Here is a 22,587-nt window from a genome sequence, read left to right as displayed (position 1 = left end):
ATAATAATGGTAAATAAGTATTTTGCAAGGTTTTCCCAAAATTCTGACACAAATTTAAATTCAAAGAACAAGTGAGACAGATTCTCACCTTCTTTTTCACAGAAAACGCAGATATCATCAATTGCCACAAATTTGGATATCATAGAATTACATGGATATATAGCACCACACAACAGCATTAATGTCACAGTATTGCTTCCGTCCGTCCCTCGCCCCGAACCGGGCTCGAACCAGGGACCCTCTGCACACATCAACAACTCCCACGAAACACCGTTACCCAGCGCTCCACAAAAGCCGCGGCCCTTGCAGAGCAAGGGGAACAACTACTTCAGGCCTTAGAGCGAGTGACGTCACCCGATTGAAACGCTATTAGCGCGCACCACCGCTAATTAGCTAGCCATTTCACATCCGTTACATCAGCAGCAGGCCAGCAGCAATTTCAGTAAATTGCAAATCATTGTTGGCTGACTGCAGCAGCAGTAGTACTGGTTCGACGAGCCAAACCCAATGAATATAGTTGGTCACGAATGTTTGATCTTGAACAGAACTTACAACATCAATCAACATGTCTCAATCAAAATTGTACAGACAGAAGTACAGAAAAGAGTGAGAGTCTGTACGTGAACAAATGTCAAATCATATTTTTTGCCGAGATTGCCAGTCAATTTGAGTGACGTTATTGTGCATTCTACGTAATGACGCAGTTTTACGTTATCACGAAATGACATCACAACGCATTTAGCAACAAATCAACCTTTCTCTAGCAACTTACCCTGAAAATTAGTTCGCAACACTGGTTCTGGATAAACTTTGTGATCATTACCAAAGCTAAAATGAATTTTCATTAGTGTAGTTAGACCACTGGGAACGGCTTTGATCACAGAATTAAACTCTCTGAAAGGTATTGGAAACTCTTTCAATGTTATAAATTGTTCATATGTGAGAATATTACCCTTGTTGTCGAAAACATCAAGAGCAAAGTCAATATTCCTCTCATGCCAGCTGGGGTAGAACAATGACTTATTCCTCATAAGTCTCAGGCCTTTTTCTAAAGCTCCGACGTAAAGAGCACTGACGTCAAGTCAGAGTACGTTCTTTGCCATTCTGCTGTAATATTTATTAACACAAACATATTTTAAAACCCGTTCTCAAATTAGCAAAGCACTTTTCTTTTTTTTACATATTCACACACATTATGAGAAATGTACATTGTGGTCATTACCACTATCAAACGCTAGATGTCCCGACATGACCGTCCAATCTGTTAAATCCTCCAGACATCACTGTCCTAGTAGGCCAATGTAACCGGAAAATATAGCTACACTCCGGGTGAAGCGGAAAAAAAGAACTTGTCGAGGAGGAACGTTAACATTTTAGTGCTGGTTTTGTGCATAAATTACTAAGTTTCCGATCTTTGTAAAATGTTATACGTTACTAAGCGTGTGAGTTGAAATAGCCGAATAGTGGTTATTTTAGTTTACCATGATTTCATAACACCAGGGTGTTAGACTGGGCCTCCACGCGGGTGTTTTTTTTGTTTTTTTATCCCAAAGCTAGTTGCTAGCTAGGGAACAATCGGCTAACAAAAGTTATATCAAAATATTGGCCTGTTGTTAAAAGATGTCAGGTTTTAATTTCGGATCTGGATCCACGAACACTGGCGGGGGGTTTTCGTTTGGAGGCACTGCCAGGTAAGAAGTGTTGGCCACGGCTCACGTAAATTAGCTGATTTATCTCGGGCATAGTTATGTTAACTTACCCAGCATGGATTGTTATCAACTGGCTAACTAGGTAGTTAACGTTAGCTATCCAGTAGTAATCGTAATAAACCCCACTGTCAAAATTGTGACGTTAAGTAGTTGCCTAGCTATATTAGATTAAAGGAGCATAACGTTACTACTTGGTCCAAGGACCTTCCTTAGCTAACGTTACATGCTGTGTGTAAATGCCGAATTGTCTCTGGAGTGGAAGCCAAAACAGCCAAATACTCCATCTAAACGCAAGTCGATTCTCAATTACGGTACGGTTCTAGAAACATAAATCCCTCTACTTTAATATCTTATCAATAATTTCACAAATGCAAAATACACACTGACTGTACACTGTTTTAACTGTTGAAGCGATAGTTTTTTTTCAGTGACAACATATTTGTGGCATCTGTCTTCCGTTTACACACAGCACAGACGTTCAGAAACGCAGATAGCTAATTAGTACAGGTAGACCACATTGTCTTCCTAATTCACACAGGTCGTCTGTCTTCCGTATGTTTTCCGTAAACAAGCGCTGTAACATGGAAATGTGGCCATGTGGGAATTCTAACCCTATAAAGGTTAACCTTTTTTGTTTTTAGAAAATTATGTCAAGCTGATATGAAAGATAAGGACCTCATGCTTCCAAAACCGTACAGTACCACAAAACACCCCCCTACAGAAGACTACTTCGTCCAATGACTCATATGTGTAATATAATGGAACTGAGTCATGATCAACTGCTAACTACCACATGTGTTATGGATGCATCAACTGCTTGTGTTTCTCTTCTGAAGGTGTGTGTTTGCTAGAGAGAGAGGGGCTGTGTGATTGTTTGTAATCAGTGTGAGTTTTAGACTTGGGCCTTTGCTGTCATCTTTACTGTACCCAGTCAACATCAAAACAGATATACATTGTTTGTGACAGTGTCATAAAAACTGTAATATATATATATATAACAGGTGAGGCATATTTGCATAGTAATGTTTTGTACTTCTCACCCCCCCTCTCCCTCTCATTCTCACCCCCTCTCTCTAGTACCCCAGCTGCAGCAGGTATGGGTGGCTTTACTCTGGGTGGTGCAGCCTCCACCACCACCACCTCTTCTCTGGGCCTGGGGGGGTCCCTGTTCGCACAGAAACCTACTGGTGGGTTCTCCTTTAACACTCCTGCCTCAGGTAGGTACACACCACACACACACACGTTGTTACGACTGTCTGTCTCTCTCCCTCTGCAGACCTGTCCCCTGCTTGTTGTTTCTTTCACCCACGCACAAAGAAATGCACAGACATCACACAGATGTATGTGTAGGTGATTATTGTAGTTGGAGTTGTGTTCTTGTTTCACCACAGGTGCTGCTGCACCCACTAAAGGCCGTACGTTAGGCAAATGTTCCGTCAACGTAGCTACACATGGGTCATGACGTCCACGTCCACCATTGGCTGATCCCAATTTGAGCCTTAGCATGCCAAACCAATAGTAGCAGTCTCTGCAGATGAATTTGTTCTCGTTGATGTCATAGGTTGAATCTACCTTTAACCCAGCTCTTTCCTGGTCTCTCCCAGGTGCCCCAGCAGCCTCTACAGCCCCTACCACAGGCTTTAGTATGGCCTTCAATAAACCCTCTGCCTCGGCCCAACCATTCTCCCTCACTGCTGCCTCCTCGGCCCCCTCAGGGGCAGGACTGACGCTAGGCTCCTTCCTCACCTCCACCGCTCCACAACAAGGAGCCACAGGATTTGCTCTCAACCTAGGGGGTGTGGCCACGAGTACAGCCCCGTCCACAGGTCTATCGTTGGGTTCCAGTATGTTCTCTAACATGACTCCTACTGGTTAGTTAACTACATCTGTCTGTTCTCTAACATGACTCCTACTGGTTAGTTAACTGCATCAATCTGTTCTCTAACATGACTCCTACTGGTTAGTTAACTACATATCTCTGTCTGTTCTCTAACATGACTCCTACTGGTTAGTTAACTACATCTGTCTGTTCTCTAACATGACTCCTACTGGTTAGTTAACTACATCTATCTGTTCTCTAACATGACTCCTACTGGTTAGTTAACTACATCTATCTGTTCTCTAACATGACTCCTACTGGTTAGTTAACTACATCTATCTGTTCTCTAACATGACTCCTACTGGTTAGTTAACTACATCTATCTGTTCTCTAACATGACTCCTACTGGTTAGTTAACTACATCTATCTGTTCTCTAACATGACTCCTACTGGTTAGTTAACTACATCTATCTGTTCTCTAACATGACTCCTACTGGTTAGTTAACTACATCTATCTGTTCTCTAACATGACTCCTACTGGTTAGTTAACTACATATCTCTGTCTGTTCTCTAACATGACTCCTACTGGTTAGTTAACTACATATCTCTGTCTGTTCTCTAACATGACTCCTACTGGTTAGTTAACTACATCTATCTGTTCTCTAACATGACTCCTACTGGTTAGTTAACTACATCTATCTGTTCTCTAACATGACTCCTACTGGTTAGTTAACTACATCTATCTGTTCTCTAACATGACTCCTACTGGTTAGTTAACTACATCTGTCTGTCTGTTCTCTAACATGACTCCTACTGGTTAGTTAACTACATCTATCTGTTCTCTAACATGACTCCTACTGGTTAGTTAACTACATCAATCTGTTCTCTAACATGACTCCTACTGGTTAGTTAACTACATCAATCTGTTCTCTAACATGACTCCTACTGGTTAGTTAACTACATCTATCTGTTCTCTAACATGACTCCTACTGGTTAGTTAACTACATCTGTCTGTCTGTTCTCTAACATGACTCCTACTGGTTAGTTAACTACATATCTGTCTCTTATCTCTCCTTATTTAGAGGTTGTGTATGATCTGTCAGTTTTTTTCTTTGTGTGTGTGTCACACCTTTCTGATAATGTAATAGTCTTCGGTGTGGGCCACTCTGGGAGGACTGGGGTTAGCATTAGGGTTGTATGGGACGAACACATTTGCGAGGTTGTTTCTGTATGTGTGTTTGTGTCGTTGGGTTTATTTGTGTTAACTCTTGTGTGTGTTTCCAGGTTTAGCCCAGACCACTCTTGGTTCAGGGGGGTTGACGTTAGGTTCCCTAGTCTCGACCGCGATCTCAGCGGCCCCCAGCCTTGGACTGGGCGGAGTTGACTTCAGCACTTCCTCAGAGAAAAAGAGCGACAAATCATTAGGGGCCAGCCCACAGTAAGTACTACTGACTGACACCTGTCTGGACCAATAAGATTCCGCAGTGTGATCAATGACTGATTGCAGTTGCCCCTTATGGTTGTCATAATGGGTTTCTCGCTCTCTCTTTCAGGGACAGTAAAGCGTTGAAAGATGAAAACTTGCCTCCAGTCATCTGTCAGGATGTAGACCATTTCCAGTAAGTGAGGAAGTCGTGCATCGTCATGCGCGTGTCTACATCTCTAACACTGTCTTTGGTCATGAAGATCCATTGTGTTGATGTGTGAGTTCTCCGTCCTGTAGGAAGTTTGTGAAGGAGCAGAAGCAGGTTCACGAGGAGATCAGCCGGATGTCTTTTAAAGCCATGCTGAAGGTTCAGGATGACATCAAGAGTCTCAAACAGCTGCTGTCTGTCAGCGCCTCGGGACTACAGAGAAACGCCCTGGCTATAGGTCACCTGAAGATGGAGGCTGCGCTGGTACACACACTGAAGTCACATTGTCCTTTGAGGAATTCAGGATCAAAACTAAATTGCCCTAAGTGTTGCTGGGCTTGATAGTGGGGTCTCTCTCTCTCTGTGTGTGTGTGTGTGTAGGAGTTGAAGAATGCAGACATAGCTCTACGGACTCAGAAGACTCCCCCTGGACTCCAACATGAAAATACAGCTCCCTATGAGTGAGTAGTCCCATCATCATCACGCCCCCTGAACTTACCTTAGCACGTTTTCCTTTAGAACCACATAGATTCATCTACTGCATTTTATCTCTAATAAGTTGAATCCTGTCTCTCTTCTGTCATTCTCTCTTTCTGTGTCTCTCTCTCTCTAGTTATTTCCGGTGTTTAGTGGATCAGTTTGAGGTCCAGCTGCAGCAGTACAGACAGCAGATAGAGGAGCTGGAGAATCACCTCTCTACACAGGGCAGTGGATCACACATCACACCACAGGGTGAGAATCACCTCTCCACACAGGGCAGTGGATCACACATCACACCACAGGGTGAGAATCACCTCTCTACACAGGGCAGTGGATCACACATCACACCACAGGGTGAGAATCACCTCTCTACACAGGGCAGTGGATCACACATCACACCACAGGGTGAGAATCACCTCTCTACACAGGGCAGTGGATCACACATCACACCACAGGGTGAGAATCACCTCTCTACACAGGGCAGTGGATCACACATCACACCACAGGGTGAGAATCACCTCTCTACACAGGGCAGTGGATCACACATCACACCACAGGGTGAGAATCACCTCTCTACACAGGGCAGTGGATCACACATCACACCACAGGGTGAGAATCACCTCTCTACACAGGGCAGTGGATCACACATCACACCACAGGGTGAGAATCACCTCTCTACACAGGGCAGTGGATCACACATCACACCACAGGGTGAGAATCACCTCTCTACACAGGGCAGTGGATCACACATCACACCACAGGGTGAGAATCACCTCTCTACACAGGGCAGTGGATCACACATCACACCACAGGGTGAGAATCACCTCTCTACACAGGGCAGTGGATCACACATCACACCACAGGGTGAGAATCACCTCTCTACACAGGGCAGTGGATCACACATCACACCACAGGGTGATAATCACCTCTCTACACAGGGCAGTGGATCACACATCACACCACAGGGTGAGAATCACCTCTCTACACAGGGCAGTGGATCACACATCACACCACAGGGTGAGAATCACCTCTCTACACAGGGCAGTGGATCACACATCACACCACAGGGTGAGAATCACCTCTCTACACAGGGCAGTGGATCACACCACAGGACTCCTGACTTCATACTCTGTGTTTGTTGTGTTCTCTCTTCATACTGCATGTGTAGATCTGTCTCTGGCCATGCAGAAGTTGTACCAGACGTTTGTTTGTCTGGCTGCTCAGCTCCAGTCAGTACACGAGAACGTCAAGGTAAGTCCTACAGACCGCTAACAACATCACCTTGACCAATCACCAAGAGCTATAAATAAAGTATTTAGAATGAAGGGATTGAGGTTCTTCCTCTATGGTAGATCCTGAAGCAGCAGTACCTGGGATACCGCCGGGCCTTCCTGGAGGACTCCACTGATGTTTTCGAGTCCAAGCGGGCAGCCAGTAAGAAGTGGAAGAGCGCCCCACGCATCACAATCGGTCCCGCCCCGTTCGGCAGTGTCCCTAACGCAGCAGCGGTCGCCATGGCAGCCACGCTGAGCCAGCAGCAGCCCGGCCCAGGTGTGAACTCCGCCTTCAAGTTCTAGAACCCTGACCCTTCATATTTGACCTTTCACCTTACCAACCCCTCAGTCTGACAGAGGGAGACTGAGGGGGAGAGCGAGAAAGAGGAGAATGAAAAGCAATGTAGCCAGTGCCAAACTTTCTGTTGAGTTTCTTTCTCTGGAAAGGGGGAGAATTGGAGGAAGAAAATATGAAAGAATCATAGCAAGTGCCAAACCCTTTTCAGTCCGTTTTTTCCTGTGGTTTGGCGCTATGTGTCAGAAGTTACCAGAAGTGTCTCTAGCGGGCTGTTTGTTGAAACCACCTGTCCATAAACCTAGCAGCCGTTATTCATCAGGTAGTCTAGTGGTTAGAGCGTTGGACCTGTAACTGAAAGGTCGCTGGTTGGAATCTGACCCTACTTGATAATAGCAGTCCCTGGCTGTGACTCTACTCTGAGGGTGTCTCAGGGAGAGTTGGGGTATGCAAAAAAAACACATTTCCAATTCTGTGTATGTGTGAAATAGAACAAACCTAAGCATCCACCAAACGATTATTATATTCAGATGGCTATGCTTTTCTTCTATCTAAAATAGAAGCACTTAACATGATCTCAGTAAGGCTCTTCCTCTGCTGGAAACAAGGAGGGATGGGACCTAAAATGAAGGATGAATAAAGAAGTGTAGAGTGGTCAGATTCCTGGACTCACTGGGTGTTCACAGCTCTCAGATCTGACCCAGACAGACTAGAATCCCTTCAATAACTCAACCTGGAGGCTCAATGTCTTTAGGCTCAGGCTCTATTTGAATATCGTGTTAATGAAGGTGCTTTGTTGTGAAGCTGAATTAGTTTGCTTTTATTGAGAATAACATATCGTAGTATGTGGTGCTGCCAAGTGAGTGTTCTGGCATCGCGCGATTGTACAAACTGGTTTAGATGAGGACCGTGTGTGTGTGTGTGTGTGTGTGTGTGTGTGCCTTGATGCACACTTAAAAGTTAGACCGACAGTGTATTGCACGTGTCAGTCTCATTCCACGGAGGGCCGAGTGTCTGCAGGTTTTCACGTCTCCCTTGTTTTTTGAGGAAGTAAGGTCACTGATTTAGTAAGGAACTCCCCTCACCTGGTTGTCTAGGTCACTGATTTAGTAAGGAACTCCCCTCACCTGGTTGTCTAGGTCACTGATTTAGTAAGGAACTCCCCTCACCTGGTTGTCTAGGTCACTGATTTAGTAAGGAACTCCCCTCACCTGGTTGTCTAGGTCACTGATTTAGTAAGGAACTCCCCTCGCCTGGTTGTCTAGGTCACTGATTTAGTAAGGAACTCCCCTCACCTGGTTGTCTAGGTCACTGATTTAGTAAGGAACTCCCCTCACCTGGTTGTCTAGGTCACTGATTTAGTAAGGAACTCCCCTCACCTGGTTGTCTAGGTCACTGATTTAGTAAGGAACTCCCCTCACCTGGTTGTCTAGGTCACTGATTTAGTAAGGAACTCCCCTCACCTGGTTGTCTAGGTCACTGATTTAGTAAGGAACTCCCCTCACCTGGTTGTCTAGGTCACTGATTTAGTAAGGGACTCCCCTCACCTGGTTGTCTAGGTCACTGATTTAGTAAGGAACTCCCCTCACCTGGTTGTCTAGGTCACTGATTTAGTAAGGAACTCCCCTCACCTGGTTGTCTAGGTCACTGATTTAGTAAGGAACTCCCCTCACCTGGTTGTCTAGGTCACTGATTTAGTAAGGAACTCCCCTCACCTGGTTGTCTAGGTCACTGATTTAGTAAGGAACTCCCCTCACCTGGTTGTCTAGGTCACTGATTTAGTAAGGAACTCCCCTCACCTGGTTGTCTAGGTCATTGATTTAGTAAGGAACTCCCCTCACCTGGTTGTCTAGGTCACTGATTTAGTAAGGAACTCCCCTCACCTGGTTGTCTAGGTCACTGATTTAGTAAGGAACTCCCCTCACCTGGTTGTCTAGGTCACTGATTTAGTAAGGAACTCCCCACACCTGGTTGTCTAGGTCACTGATTTAGTAAGGAACTCCCCACACCTGGTTGTCTAGGTCACTGATTTAGTAAGGAACTCCCCACACCTGGTTGTCTAGGTCACTGATTTAGTAAGGAACTCCCCACACCTGGTTGTCTAGGTCACTGATTTAGTAAGGAACTCCCCTCACCTGGTTGTCTAGGTCACTGATTTAGTAAGGAACTCCCCACACCTGGTTGTCTAGGTCACTGATTTAGTAAGGAACTCCCCTCACCTGGTTGTCTAGGTCACTGATTTAGTAAGGAACTCCCCTCACCTGGTTGTCTAGGTCACTGATTTAGTAAGGAACTCCCCTCACCTGGTTGTCTAGGTCACTGATTTAGTAAGGAACTCCCCTCACCTGGTTGTCTAGGTCATTGATTTAGTAAGGAACTCCCCTCACCTGGTTGTCTAGGTCACTGATTTAGTAAGGAACTCCCCTCACCTGGTTGTCTAGGTCTTAATTGACAGGAAAAACCAAAAACATGCAGACACTAGGCCCTCCATGGATTGAGTTTGACACTCCTGGTGTATAGCAGGGCTATTCAACTCTTACCCTACGAGGTCCAGAGCCTGCAGGTTTTCTGTTCTGCCTGATAGTTAATTGACCTGGTGTCCCAGGTCTAAATCAGTTCCTGATTAGAGGGCAACAATGAAACAAGGCAGTGGAACTGGCTTGAAGGTCCAGAGTGTAGTTTGAGGGGTGTATAGCCTAGTGTTACAAGCATAGTGTTACTCACTGCAGTGGTTCCCTACTCCGTTCCTTCAGTACCCACAACAGTACGCTTTTGTTGTAGCCCTGGACACCAGATTCTACTGGTGAAGGGCTTGATGATTAGTTGACAGGTAGAATCTGGTGTGCTTGTCCTGGGCCACAACAAAAATATGTACTGTGTGGGAACACTGACTTACTGTGCAGGTCATGCAGAAGAGGTTGTTTTGTGTGTTAATTTCAGTTAAAGATTTGAAGTGTTTTTGTAACCATGGCAGCTTGTTAAGTTATCATGGAATTGTCACGGCAATAATAGCAGGCTCTGGTTACTAAAGTGGCCAGGTGTATGCATGTGTCTGTGTGACTTTATTTGCATTGTAGATAGAACATTGACTGACTGTTGTAGCTTGTAATGATCATTGTAAAGTCTAAACCAGGGGTTCCCAACCAGGGGTACTAGGACTCCTGGGGTACTTGGCCTATCCACAGGGGATACTGGAGAAGACTCATGAGACCATAGGGTTACTGGTAAAATGCATGAGGGGGTACTTCAGGGGTACTCCGGGCAGAGCACAATTCAGTTGGTGGTAAAGTACCCCAAAAAGGTTGCGATCCACTGTTCTAAAGCACGTGTCAAATTCATTCCACAGAGGGCCGAGTGTCGGGGTTTTCACTCCTCCCTTGTACTTGACTGATGAATTAAGGTCCCTGATTAGTAAGGCACTCCTCTCGCCTGGTTGTCTGGGTCTTCATTGAAAGGAAAAACCCAGACACAAGACCCTCCATAAAAATGAGATTGACACCCCTGGTCTAAATACACACACTTCTACCTGACAGTCCATCCAACTTTGAATTGATCACTGTGCGTTCTACATTAACCTTTTGAGATAATGATTGTGATTTAACAGTATTTCCTACCCACACTACTTAACACTGGCGGGTGGTCTACCATGCAGGCCTAGCTGGCTCCAGGAAATAGATAGCAGAGGGGCTGATGACCTTCTGTACAGACGGAACCTAGTTTTCTTTAGTTTCATTATCTATTCAATAGAAGTGCTTCAGTATTACGTCACTCACTAGTTTATCAAGGTAGAGACCGTGATCTTGCTGCTCGTATCGACTGCTTGGGGAAGGCCAGTGGGAACATTGGTGCCAATAAGCAGTATTCTTCTGTATTCTGAGTGACAATTTGTGCTCTGAGATAATTAACTGCTGCTCTGGACTGACCTGTCTGTCCACCCTCTCACGCTAACCTTCCAGAACCACTCTGGAATATTCTAGAATGAGTAGATAATGTGGGACTGGAACTCTGATTGGTTCTGGAACTCATAGGGCTGCTGCAGATGGCAGACTCCTGTTGGTGTATAACAGTGATGGCTAACAGGACTATGATGAATCTTGGGCCTTTGAGGGCTTCGATGAGATCAGAAGACTGGTATTGGTTGGACTGACTGTCTGAGACAGTCCCTCCACTCAGTGTACGGACTCAGGGCCAGCTACATAGAGCCAAGAAGCTGTTCTGGGATGTAGTATGTACAACACTGATGTTATTGGCTGGGGAGGTGTAGTTTCCCTACTGGATCACTTTACTAACACAGATGGCAATACTGGGGCCTGTTCTGGAGGGTTTGGCATATTTTATATATACATACAGGTGAAGTCGGAAGTTTACACACTTAGGTTGGGGTCATTAAAACTCGTTTTTCAACCACTCCACAAATTTCTTGTTAACAAACTAGTTTTGGCAAGTCGGTTAGGACATCTACTTTGTGCGTGACACAAGTAATTTTTCCAACAATTGTTTACAGACAGATTATTTCACTTATCCACTGTATCACAATTCCAGTGGGTCAGAAGTTTACATACACTAAGTTGACTGTGCCTTTAAACAGCTTGGAAAATTCCATAAAATTATGTCATGGCTTTAAAAGCTTCTGATAGGCTAATTGACATAATTTGAGTCCATTGGAGGTGTACCTGTGGATGTATTTCAAGGCCTACCTTCCAACTCAGTGCCTCTGCTGGACATCATGGGAAAATCTAAAGAAATCAGCCAAGACCTCAGAAAAATAAATTTGTAGACCTCCACAAGTCTGGTTCATCCTTGGGAGCAATTTCCAAACGCCTGAAGGTACCACGTTCATCTGTACAAACAATAGTACACAAGTATAAACACCATGGGACCACGCAGCCGTCATACCGCTCAGGAAGGAGACGCGTTCTGTCTCCTAGAGATGAACTTACTTTGTTGTGAAAAGTGCAAATCAATCCCAGAACAACAGCAAAGGACCTTGTGAAGATGCTGAAGGAAACAGATACAAAGGTATCTAAACGAGTCCAATATCGACATAACCTGAAAGGCCACTGCTCCAAAACCGCCATAGAAAAGCCAGACTACAGTTTGCAACTGCACATGGGGACAAAGATTGTACTTTTTGGAGAAATGTCCTCTGGTCTGATGAAACAAAAATATAACTGTTTGGCCATAATGACCATTGTTATGTTTGGAGGAAAAAGGGGGAGGCTTGCAAGACGAAGAACACCATCCCAACTGTGAAGCACGGGGTGGCAGCATCATGTTGTGGGGGTGCTTTGCTGCAAGAGGGACTGGTGCACTTCACAAAATAGATGGCATCATGAGGTAGGAAAATTATGTGGATATATTGAAGTAACATCTCAAGACAACAGTCAGGATGTTAAAGCTTGGTCGCAAATGGGTCTTCCAAATGGACAATGACCCCAAACATACAGTGGGGCAAAAAAGTATATAGTCAGCCACCAATTGTGCAAGTTCTCCCACTTAAAAAGATGAGGCCTGTAATTTTCATCATAGGTACACTTCAACTATGACAGACAAAATTAGGAAAAAAATCCAGAAAATCACATTGTAGGATTTTTTATGAATTCATTTGCAAATTATGGTGGAAAATAAGTATTTGGTCACCTACAAACAAGCAAGATTTCTGGCACTCACAGACCTGTAACTTCTTCTTTAAGAGGCTCCTCTGTCCTCCACTCGTTACCTGTATTAATGGCACCTGTTTGAACTTGTTATCAGTATAAAAGACACCTGTCCACAACCTCAAACAGTCACACTCCAAACTCCACTATGGCCAAGACCAAAGAGCTGTCAAAGGACACCAGAAACAAAATTGTAGACCTGCACCAGGCTGGGAAGACTGAATCTGCAATAGGTAAGCAGCTTGGTTTGAAGAAATCAACTGTGAGAGCAATTATTAGGAAATGGAAGACATACAAGACCACTGATAATCTCCCTCGATCTGGGGCTCCACGCAAGATCTCACCCCGTGGGGTCAAAATGATCACAAGAACGGTGAGCAAAAATCCCAGAACCACACGGGGGGACCTAGTGAATGACCTGCAGAGAGCTGGGACCAAAGTAACAAAGCCTACCATCAGCAAGGGCATTGAAGATGAAACGTGGCTGGGTCTTTCAGCATGACAATGATCCCAAACACACCGCCCGGGCAACGAAGGAGTGGCTTCGTAAGAAGCATTTCAAGGTCCTGGAGTGGCCTAGCCAGTCTCCAGATCTCAACCCCATAGAAAATCTTTGGAGGGAGTTGAAAGTCCGTGTTGCCCAGCAACAGCCCCAAAACATCACTGCTCTAGAGGAGATCTGCATGGAGGAATGGGCCAAAATACCAGCAACAGTGTGTGAAAATCTTGTGAAGACTTACAGAAAACGTTTGACCTCTGTCATTGCCAACAAAGGGTATATAACAAAGTATTGAGAAACTTTTGTTAATGACCAAATACTTATTTTCCACCATAATTTGCAACTAAATTCATTAAAAATCCTACAATGTGATTTTCTGGATTTTTTTTTCTTCTCATTTTGTCTGTCATAGTTGAAGTGTACCTATGATGAAAATTACAGGCCTCTCTCATCTTTTTAAGTGGGAGAACTTGCACAATTGGTGGCTGACTAAATACTTTTTTGCCCCACTGTACTTCCAAAGTTGTGGCAAAATGGATTAAGGACAACAAAGTCAAGGTATTGGAGTGGCCATCACAAAAATTGTGGGCAGAACTGAAAAAGTGTGTGAGAAAGGAGGCCTACAAACCTGACCTCACCAGCTCTGTCAGGAGGAATGGGCCAATAATTCACCCAACTTATTGTGGGATGCTTGTGGAAGGCTACCTAAACGTTTGACCCAAGTTAAACAATTTAAAGGCAATACACTCAATTAGTATTTGGTAGCATGTTAACTTCTGACCCACTGGGAATGTGAAGAAAGATATAAAGGCTGAAATAAATCATTCTCTACTATTATTCTGACATTTCACATTCTTAAAATAAAGTGGTGATCCTAACTGACTTAAGAAAGGGAATTTTTACTAGGATTAAATGTGAGGAATTGTATATGTATGCGCATGCAATAAGGCCCGAGGGGGTGTGGTATATGTCCAATGTACCACGACTGTTCTTAAACACGACGCAACCTGGAGTGCATGGACACAGCCCTTAGCCGTGGTATATTGGCCCTTTACCACAAACCCCTGAGGTGTCTTATTGCTATTATAAACTGGTTACCAACATAATTAGAGCAGTAAAAATAGCTGTTTTGTCATACCCGTGGTATATGGTCTGATACACCACGGCTGTCAGCCAATCAGCATTCAGTGCACGAACCACCCTGTTTATATTTATATATAAAACCAATGCTTGTTGTTGTTGATGCATATGTCTGACACTAAATAATATTGTGTGCCTTTTGAAACTTGACATATATTAATAATTGTTTGTGCTGCATTTTTTCCTGGCACAAGCTAGTTCCTTCACTCTTGGAATCTTGAACCGTTTTGGCGAACTTATCAAATACAACCATAGCAGCTAGGAATTAACAATCGGTTGTGTCCTAACTGTTTGTCTCTTTTTATGTAAGTGGAATTGCTTTCATTTGACAATAAATCCGTTTTTAAAGGAGCGACCTTGTCTTTGTTTCTTTTTGACCCGTAAATCACTCATTTTAGAAATCCAATTGGATTTAAGAGAATTAACTAATACTATAGCGAGGCTGCAACTCTCTAAAATCCAATTTGAGAACCGCTAAAAAGAAACAAGACTGGTGCCCTGAGATTGAGTGAAGGTCCTAGCTGCCATGTTTCTATCACACCAACATCTACTTTAGGTCAATTCCAATGTAAGAGTGATGCTAAGACTCTGATTTTTTCCAAAATGGATGTCAAACAAAAACCAATGATTGCAAAGTTAAACAAACCATACAACTCTATGCACAAGGACGATTTAACAACTTCCACCATCTACACTGTTCTTCAAGGACAGTGCATTCGGAAAGTATTCAGACCCCTTGACTTTTTCCACATTTTGTTACGTTACAGCCTTATTCTAAAATGTATTAAATTGTTTTTCCCCCTCATTAATCTATACACAATACCCCATAATGACAAAGAAAAAATAGATTTAAATAAAAATGTTTGCAAATTTTATTTAAAAAAATACAAAACTGAAATATCACATTTACATAAGTATTCAGACCATTGACTCAGTACGTTTTACTTAGTATCTCCCATTTATTCTCTGCAGATCCTCTCGAGCTCTGTCGGGTTGAATGGGGAGCGTCGCTGTACAGCTATTTTCAGGTCTCTCCAGAGATGTTCGATCGGGTTCAAGTCCGGGCTCTGGCTGGGCCACTCAAGGACATGTCCCGACGCCACCCCTGCATTCTCTTGTCTGTGTGGGTCATTGTCCTGTTGGAAGGTGAACCTTCACCCCAGTCATAGGTCCTGAGCGTTCTGGAGGAGGTTTTCATCGAGGATCTCTCAGTACTTTTCTCCGTTCATCTTTGCCTCGATCCTGACTAGTCTCCCAGTCCCTGCCGCTGAAAAACATCCCCAAAGCATGATGCTGCCACCACAATGCTTCACCATAGGGATGGTGCCAGGTTTCTTCCAGATTTGACAGTTTTGTATTTAGGCCAAAGAGTTCAATCTTGATTTTATCAGACCAGAGAATCTTGTTTCAAGTGGGCTGTCATGTGCCTTTTACTGAAGAGTGACTTCCCTCTGGCCACTCTACCATACAGGCCTGATTGGTGGAGTGCTGCAGAGATGGTTGTCTTTCTGGAAGGTTCTCCCATCTCCACAGAGGAACTCTGGAGCTCTGTCAGAGTGACCATCGAGTTCTTGGTCACCTCCCTGACCAAGGCCCTTCTCCCACGATTGCTCAGTTTGGCCGGGCGGCCAGCTCTAGGAAGTCTTGGTGGTTCCAAACTTCTTCCATTTAAAAAATGATTGAGGCCACTGTTTAATTGGGGACCTTCAATGCTGCAGAAATGTTTGGTACCCTTCCCCAGATCTGTGCCTCGACACAATCCTGTCTCGGAGCTCTATAGACAATTCCTTTGACTTCATGGCTTGGTTTTTGCTCAGACATGCACTGTCAACTGTGGGACCTTTATATAGACAGGTATGTGTGCTTTTCCAAATCATTCCAAATAATCTCAGTTTTGAGTCTCGTAGCAAAGGGTCTGAATACTTATGTAAATTAGTTTTTTTTCTTTATTTTAATTTTAAATACATTTGCAAAAATGTCAACCTGTTTTTGCTTTGTCATTATGGGGTAATGTGTGTAGATTGAGGGGAGAAAAACCTTATTGAATCCATTTTAGAATAAGGCTGTAACAATATGGAAAAAGGGAAGGGGTCTGAATACTTTCCGAATGCACTGTCAATGCGTTTTTGTGAAATGTTTAGTGGAAACTGTTAAATCGTCCTTGTGCATAGAGTTGTATGGTTTGTTTAACTTTGCAATCATTGTTTTTTGTTTGACATCCATTTAGAAAAATCTGAGTCTCAGCATCACTCCGTTACCGTGGAATTGCCATTTTACCACTTGATCTGTGAAAATCAATCCACAGTCTCATAGTTCCATTATCACTAATAAGCAGCCTATCAGTAGTCATTAGGTATATCAAGGGGAACAACTTCGATGTGGCCATAAGGTTAGTGTTGGGAGGGGAGTCTGAGAAGACTACTGTAGTCTAATGTAATATAGAACCACTGATCCACAGGGTCCTGAGATGTTACTCTGTTCACACTCTTGGACTCACACAGTCTATACCACCACTGAACGTTGCAGAGGAGAGGGGGGAACTTGACTTCAGTAACAGACTGTAGTCCAGAGGAGTAAGCTATGTTCTCTCTGTCTCAGGGAGACAGGCGCCCCTGGGGTCTGGCTTGGGAAACCCCTTTGCCTCAGGAGTGGGCTCTAGCACGGGCTCATCAGGCCTTGGAGGTAGTACCTGTCTTTTTACATTAGTCTGTCTCATCCCCATCCACCTACCTCTCTTCCTCCTACTTTTTACTATCCCCCTCTTTCTCACTCTTGATCTCTTGATCTCAATCTCTTGATGTCTTTATTTTTATCTCTAACTTCCTCTGTTCCTCACCCTCTGTTCCTCACCCTCTGTTCCTCACCCTCTGTTCCTCACCCTCTGTTGCTCACCCTCTGTTGCTCACCCTCTGTTGCTCACCCTCTGTTCCTCACCCTCTGTTCCTCACCCTCTGTTCCTCACCCTTTGTTCCTCATCCTCTCTTCCTCCCCCTCTTGTGTGAGACAGGTGGCAGTATTAGGGAATGTATCTGAGTTTTGAAGCTCTTCACTATCTATGGCTGAAACAACAGTCTGCCTGTAGCTGGGGTATGGTGTGTGTCTCTATGCTTTACTCTCTTCATTGGATACCAGCTGCTCTTTCCTCATTGGTCTACTCGTCAGTATACCCTGTTTGGATACCAGCTGCTCTTTCCTCATTGGTGTACTCATCAGTATACCCTGTTTGGAAACCAGCTGCTCTTTCCTCATTGGTGTACTCGTCAGTATACCCTGTTTGTCAGTGAGCCATTACGGAGGCTTAACTCCTTCTTTTCCTCACACGCCCTTGCAGTTTGTGTATGTGTGTCCGCACCCGTGTCTATGAAGTTAAGCTCTCCGTCTTGTCATAGCAGCATAGTTAGCATAGAGTGTGTGTCCAGGAACTGTCTCTCTCTCTTTGTCTCTCTCTCTGTCTCTCTCTCTGTCTCTCTCTCTGTCTCTCTCTCTTTCTCTGTCTCTCTCTCTCATATATATTTATGTCGTAGCAGCATAGTTAGTGAATGTCTTACTAAAGCTTGGCTCCCTCTCTCTCTCCTGCAGTATTTGGTGGGGGTCCAGGTTTCGGGGGGGTTGCGACGGGGGGCTCATTTGGTTTCTCCTCCGCCAGCAAGGCCTCGGGAGGGAGCCTGAGCGCAGGTACACACACACTCCTCACCTCATGTCTCAGCAGACACCCTGTGAGCATACTAAATATGGATAACTCATGTCTCAGCAGACACCCTGTGAGCATACTAAATATGGATAACTCATGTCTCAGCAGACACCCTGTGAGCATACTAAATATGGATAACTCATGTCTCAGCAGACACCCTGTGAGCATACTAAATATGGATAACTCATGTCTCAGCAGACACCCTGTGAGCATACTAAATATGGATAACTCATGTCTCAGCAGACACCCTGTGAGCATACTAAATATGGATAACTCATGTCTCAGCAGACACCCTGTGAGCATACTAAATATGGATAACTCATGTCTCAGCAGACACCCTGTGAGCATACTAAATATGGATAACTCATGTCTCAGCAGACACCCTGTGAGCATACTAAATATGGATAACTCATGTCTCAGCAGACACCCTGTGAGCATACTAAATATGGATAACTCATGTCTCAGCAGACACCTTGTGAGCATACTGAATATGGATAACTCATGTCTCAGCAGACACCCTGTGAGCATACTAAATATGGATAACTCATGTCTCAGCAGACACCCTGTGAGCATACTAAATATGGATAACTCATGTCTCAGCAGACACCCTGTGAGCATACTAAATATGGATAACTCATGTCTCAGCAGACACCCTGTGAGCATACTAAATATGGATAACTCATGTCTCAGCAGACACCCTGTGAGCATACTAAATATGGATAACTCATGTCTCAGCAGACACCTTGTGAGCATACTAAATATGGATAACTCATGTCTCAGCAGACACCCTGTGAGCATACTAAATATGGATAACTCATGTCTCAGCAGACACCTTGTGAGCATACTAAATATGGATAACTCATGTCTCAGCAGACACCCTGTGAGCGTACTAAATATGGATAACTCATGTCTCAGCAGACACCTTGTGAGCGTACTAAATATGGATAACTCATGTCTCAGCAGACACCCTGTGAGCATACTAAATATGGATAACTCATGTCTCAGCAGACACCCTGTGAGCATACTAAATATGGATAACTCATGTCTCAGCAGACACCTTGTGAGCATACTAAATATGGATAACTCATGTCTCAGCAGACACCCTGTGAGCATACTAAATATGGATAACTCATGTCTCAGCAGACACCCTGTTAGCATACTAAATATGGATAACTCATGTCTCAGCAGACACCCTGTGAGCATACTAAATATGGATAACTCATGTTCTTTCTCTTCTCCTCCCCCCTCCCTCCAGGTTTTGGTAGCAGCAGTAGTTCGGGGTTTAACTTCAGTAACCCCGGGCTCAACACGTCTGCCGGCCTGACGTTTGGCGTGTCCAACCCTACCGCCACGGGCTTCGGCACGGGAGGTCCACTGCTACAGCTCAAGAAGCCCCCGGTGGGAAACAAGAGAGGCAAGAGATAGTCTCTCCACCGGTGCTCTGAGGGGCAAAGGGAACAGTGGGGTAACAGTTAGGATTTGGGGAAGGAAAGCTGATCCTAGCTCTTATGACTTCCAGAACTGTCCGCGTTTGTATAATGGGTTAAATGGGTCGCAGTCCATTTTAGATGGATTTGGGGAGGGTAGGTTTATTTTAGATCTGTGCCTAAGGGTGACTTCTAGAGCTGTCCATGGGAGGTGGAGACGGGGGTAACAGTCTGTCCCAGATCTCTATTTTTATATCTGTCATGAAGCATGGGTGGAAGGAGCAGGATGGGGGGGAGGGACAGGATGTGGGGAGGAGCAGGATGCAGGGAGGAGGGGGGTGGGTAGGGACAGGATGCGGGGAGGGTGGGTGGGTAGGAGCAGAAGGGGGTGGTGGGTGGGTAGGAGCAGGATGAGAGGGGGGGGGGTAGGAGCAGGATGATGGGAGGAAGGGGGGGTAGGAGGGGGGGGGGTAGGAGCAGGAGGGAGGAGGGGAGGTAGTAGGAGCAGGATGGAGGGAGGGATGGGGGGTAGGAGGAGGAGCAGGAAGGGATGAGGGGTGGGGGGTAGGAGCAGGAAGGGATGAGGGGGGGTAGGAGCAGGATGGAGGGAGGTAGTAGGAGCAGGAGGGAGGGAGGGAGGAGGGAAGGTAGGAGCAGGAGGGAGGGAGGGAGGGAGGAGGGAAGGTAGGAGCAGGGAGGAGGGGGGTAGTAGGAGCAGGAGGGAGGGAGGAGGGGGGGTAGGACCAGGATGGAGGGAGGAGGGGGGTAGGACCAGGATGGAGGGAGGAGTGGGGTAGGAGCAGGAGAGAGGGAGGCATAACTAGCTAGTAACTAGTTTCAACTAACAGTTCAAACCGATCAGCACATTTGGAGAAGTTTCATTACCTGTGTTTAATTTTTAAACCTTATTATTGTTTCATCATGATTGCTGTTTTTTTTTTACGCTTTGTGTGTTTGAGAGAGCGAAAGAGAGTGTGTGTTTGAGAGAGCTAAAGAGAGTGTGTATTTGAGAGAGCGAAAGAGAGTGTGTGTTTGAGAGAGCGAAAGAGAGTGTGTGTTTGAGAGAGCGAAAGAGAGTGTGTGTTTGAGAGAGCGAAAGAGAGTGTGTGTTTGAGAGAGCGAAAGAGAGTGTGTGCGTGTGCAAGGGAGAGAACCTGGCCATGCTGAATGTCCCTCACAGCCCTTCATACAAGTTAGAACCTGAAAGGGATTGATCATAACCATAATTGGAAATAACCTCTGTACCGGAACTGGTGTGTGAGAGTCAGTCAGTCAGTAGATCACGGTCTTGTTGTATGGTGGGTGGAGGATGATCCTATTGCTGTCTGTTTTCCAGTTGTCTAGCCTGATTCTCTGTTACCAAATAGTGATGCCATTAGCTATTATTTTCATCTGAGGTGATAAAGGTCAACTTGTATTTTCAAACAGCAGTTTAATAATAAAAGTTATGTTGATAATTCTTTGCTTTGGTATGACTGTGTTATTGTTGAAATGTTTCTCTTCTGAGCAGACAGCCTGTCCATGTATAAACGGAAAAGTCTAAATGGGATTCTTGGGACATCTAAATATGACCTCAACCCATTGATGTTTAAATGTAAACGCTAAGGGTTAGCGCACAGATGGAACAAGAACTTATGGTTAATTATGAATATATTAGTTATAAACAAGGAAGAAGGTTTAGTTATAAATGTCTGGTTAGGGTTTAGGGAAGGGAAGTCACAAGGATGATGAGGCAGCCTATAGGGAGGTCAGACACTGCCAGAACAACCTCTCCCTCAACGTCAGCAAGACCAAAGGAGCTGATTGTGGACAACAGGAAACGGAGGGGTGAGCACAACCCCATACACATCCATGGGGCTGTGGTGGAGCGTGTCGAGATCTTCAAGTTCCTTGGTGTCCACATCACTAAGGAATTAACAAGGTTCACACACCAACACAGTCGTGAAGAGGGCACGACAGCGCCTCTTCCCCTACAGAGGGCTGAAAAGATTTGGCATGGGCCCTCAGAACCTCAAAGTTCTATTGCTGCACAATTTAATAGCATCTTGACTGGCTGCATCACGGCTTGGTACAGCAACTGCAAGGCACCTGGCTACAAGGCGCTACAGAGGGTGGTGAGTACGGCACAGTACATTACTGGGGCCAAGCTCCCTTCCTTCCAGGCGGTGTCAGAAGGCCCAAAGAATTCTGACTCCAGCCACCTAAGCCATAGACTTCTCTCTGCTACCGCATGGCAAGCGATACCAATGCACCTGGAACCAACAGGACCCTGAACAGCTTCTGCCATAAGGCCATAGCTGAGGGAAGTAGGGGTGTTGAGTGTACTGCAACAACGCCCCTGAAAAATCAGAATAAAATATATACATAAGAAATTATATAAAGTAGTGCACTGGGCCTTTACTAGTATTAGCAGACCGATATAGACTTCTGTAGCACAGGCAACAACAAAAATTAGCCTGAAAAGATAGTTGTATAGTTAAGAACAGAATCTTGGAGGATTGAATAGTTGGAATTGTAAGAGTTGTTGCCCTGTCTCTTTCTCTGTGATGTCATTCTAATGGACTCCAGAAAGAACACAACCTTGTTTTCAAACATTTACATTATAAGATGCAAAGTTATGGTCAAAGACACAAAACATCCACATCAAATTCAATATTTTTCTTGATCAAATAACATAGAAAACAACTACTTTTTGTGCAGTATTAATTTAATTTACCATCCTTACAAACCACTCAATGTACGCTGGTCATCTAGGTTTGTACCTGTAGATTTTCCATCACCACGAATTAAAACAATGTGGTTTCTGATGATGTGGCTTAGTTGCTAGGGTTGTGGGTTGGATTCCCACTGGGGACCATATTGAAAATGTATGCACTCAGTACTGTAAGTTGCTCTGGATAAGAGTGTCAAATAAAATGGAAAAGGAATTCGTAAACCATTTTAGTTTTCACAAAGTATTTCA

At 44.6% G+C, this 22,587-nt stretch overlaps 1 protein-coding gene across 10 annotated transcripts; it reads left to right on the top strand.

Annotated features, from left to right (window-relative positions):
* The first annotated feature begins 1,253 nt into the window (after positions 1-1,253).
* On the top strand, positions 1,254-19,946 carry LOC139531545 (nucleoporin p58/p45-like). Of its 10 annotated transcripts, none has more exons than XM_071328067.1 (13): positions 1,254-1,691; positions 2,787-2,926; positions 3,314-3,553; positions 4,813-4,966; positions 5,082-5,147; positions 5,252-5,426; positions 5,544-5,623; positions 5,776-5,945; positions 6,811-6,893; positions 6,995-7,193; positions 17,106-17,189; positions 18,087-18,182; positions 19,454-19,946. In XM_071328067.1, the coding sequence occupies exons 1-13, from the start codon at positions 1,621-1,623 to the stop codon at positions 19,621-19,623; spliced, it is 1,728 nt and encodes a 575-aa protein (XP_071184168.1). In that variant the 5' UTR covers positions 1,254-1,620; the 3' UTR covers positions 19,624-19,946. The 10 variants fall into 10 exon arrangements, with proteins under 10 accessions (XP_071184168.1, XP_071184167.1, XP_071184173.1 ...); XM_071328066.1 differs by having other exon boundaries at positions 1,255-1,691; positions 3,314-3,580; XM_071328068.1 differs by having other exon boundaries at positions 1,257-1,691; positions 3,314-3,580; positions 5,776-5,894; positions 19,454-19,945.
* The last annotated feature ends 2,641 nt before the right edge of the window (positions 19,947-22,587 follow it).

The sequence above is a fragment of the Salvelinus alpinus genome, chromosome 10 (assembly GCF_045679555.1).
Source record: "Salvelinus alpinus chromosome 10, SLU_Salpinus.1, whole genome shotgun sequence".
Classification (NCBI taxonomy): Eukaryota; Metazoa; Chordata; class Actinopteri; order Salmoniformes; family Salmonidae; genus Salvelinus; species Salvelinus alpinus.
The sequence above is the reverse complement of the archived record's forward strand: the minus strand, read 5'-3'. Positions and strand labels throughout refer to the sequence as shown.

Coding starts and splice junctions, on each gene's coding strand:
- LOC139531545 (XM_071328066.1), top strand. CDS start 1,621: ATGTCAGGTTTTAATTTCGGATCTGGATCCACGAACACTGGCGGGGGG. Junction 5,946..6,810: donor ATCACACATCACACCACAGG/GTGAGAATCACC, acceptor CTGCATGTGTAG/ATCTGTCTCTGGCCATGCAG. Junction 17,190..18,086: donor GGGCTCATCAGGCCTTGGAG/GTAGTACCTGTC, acceptor TCTCTCCTGCAG/TATTTGGTGGGGGTCCAGGT.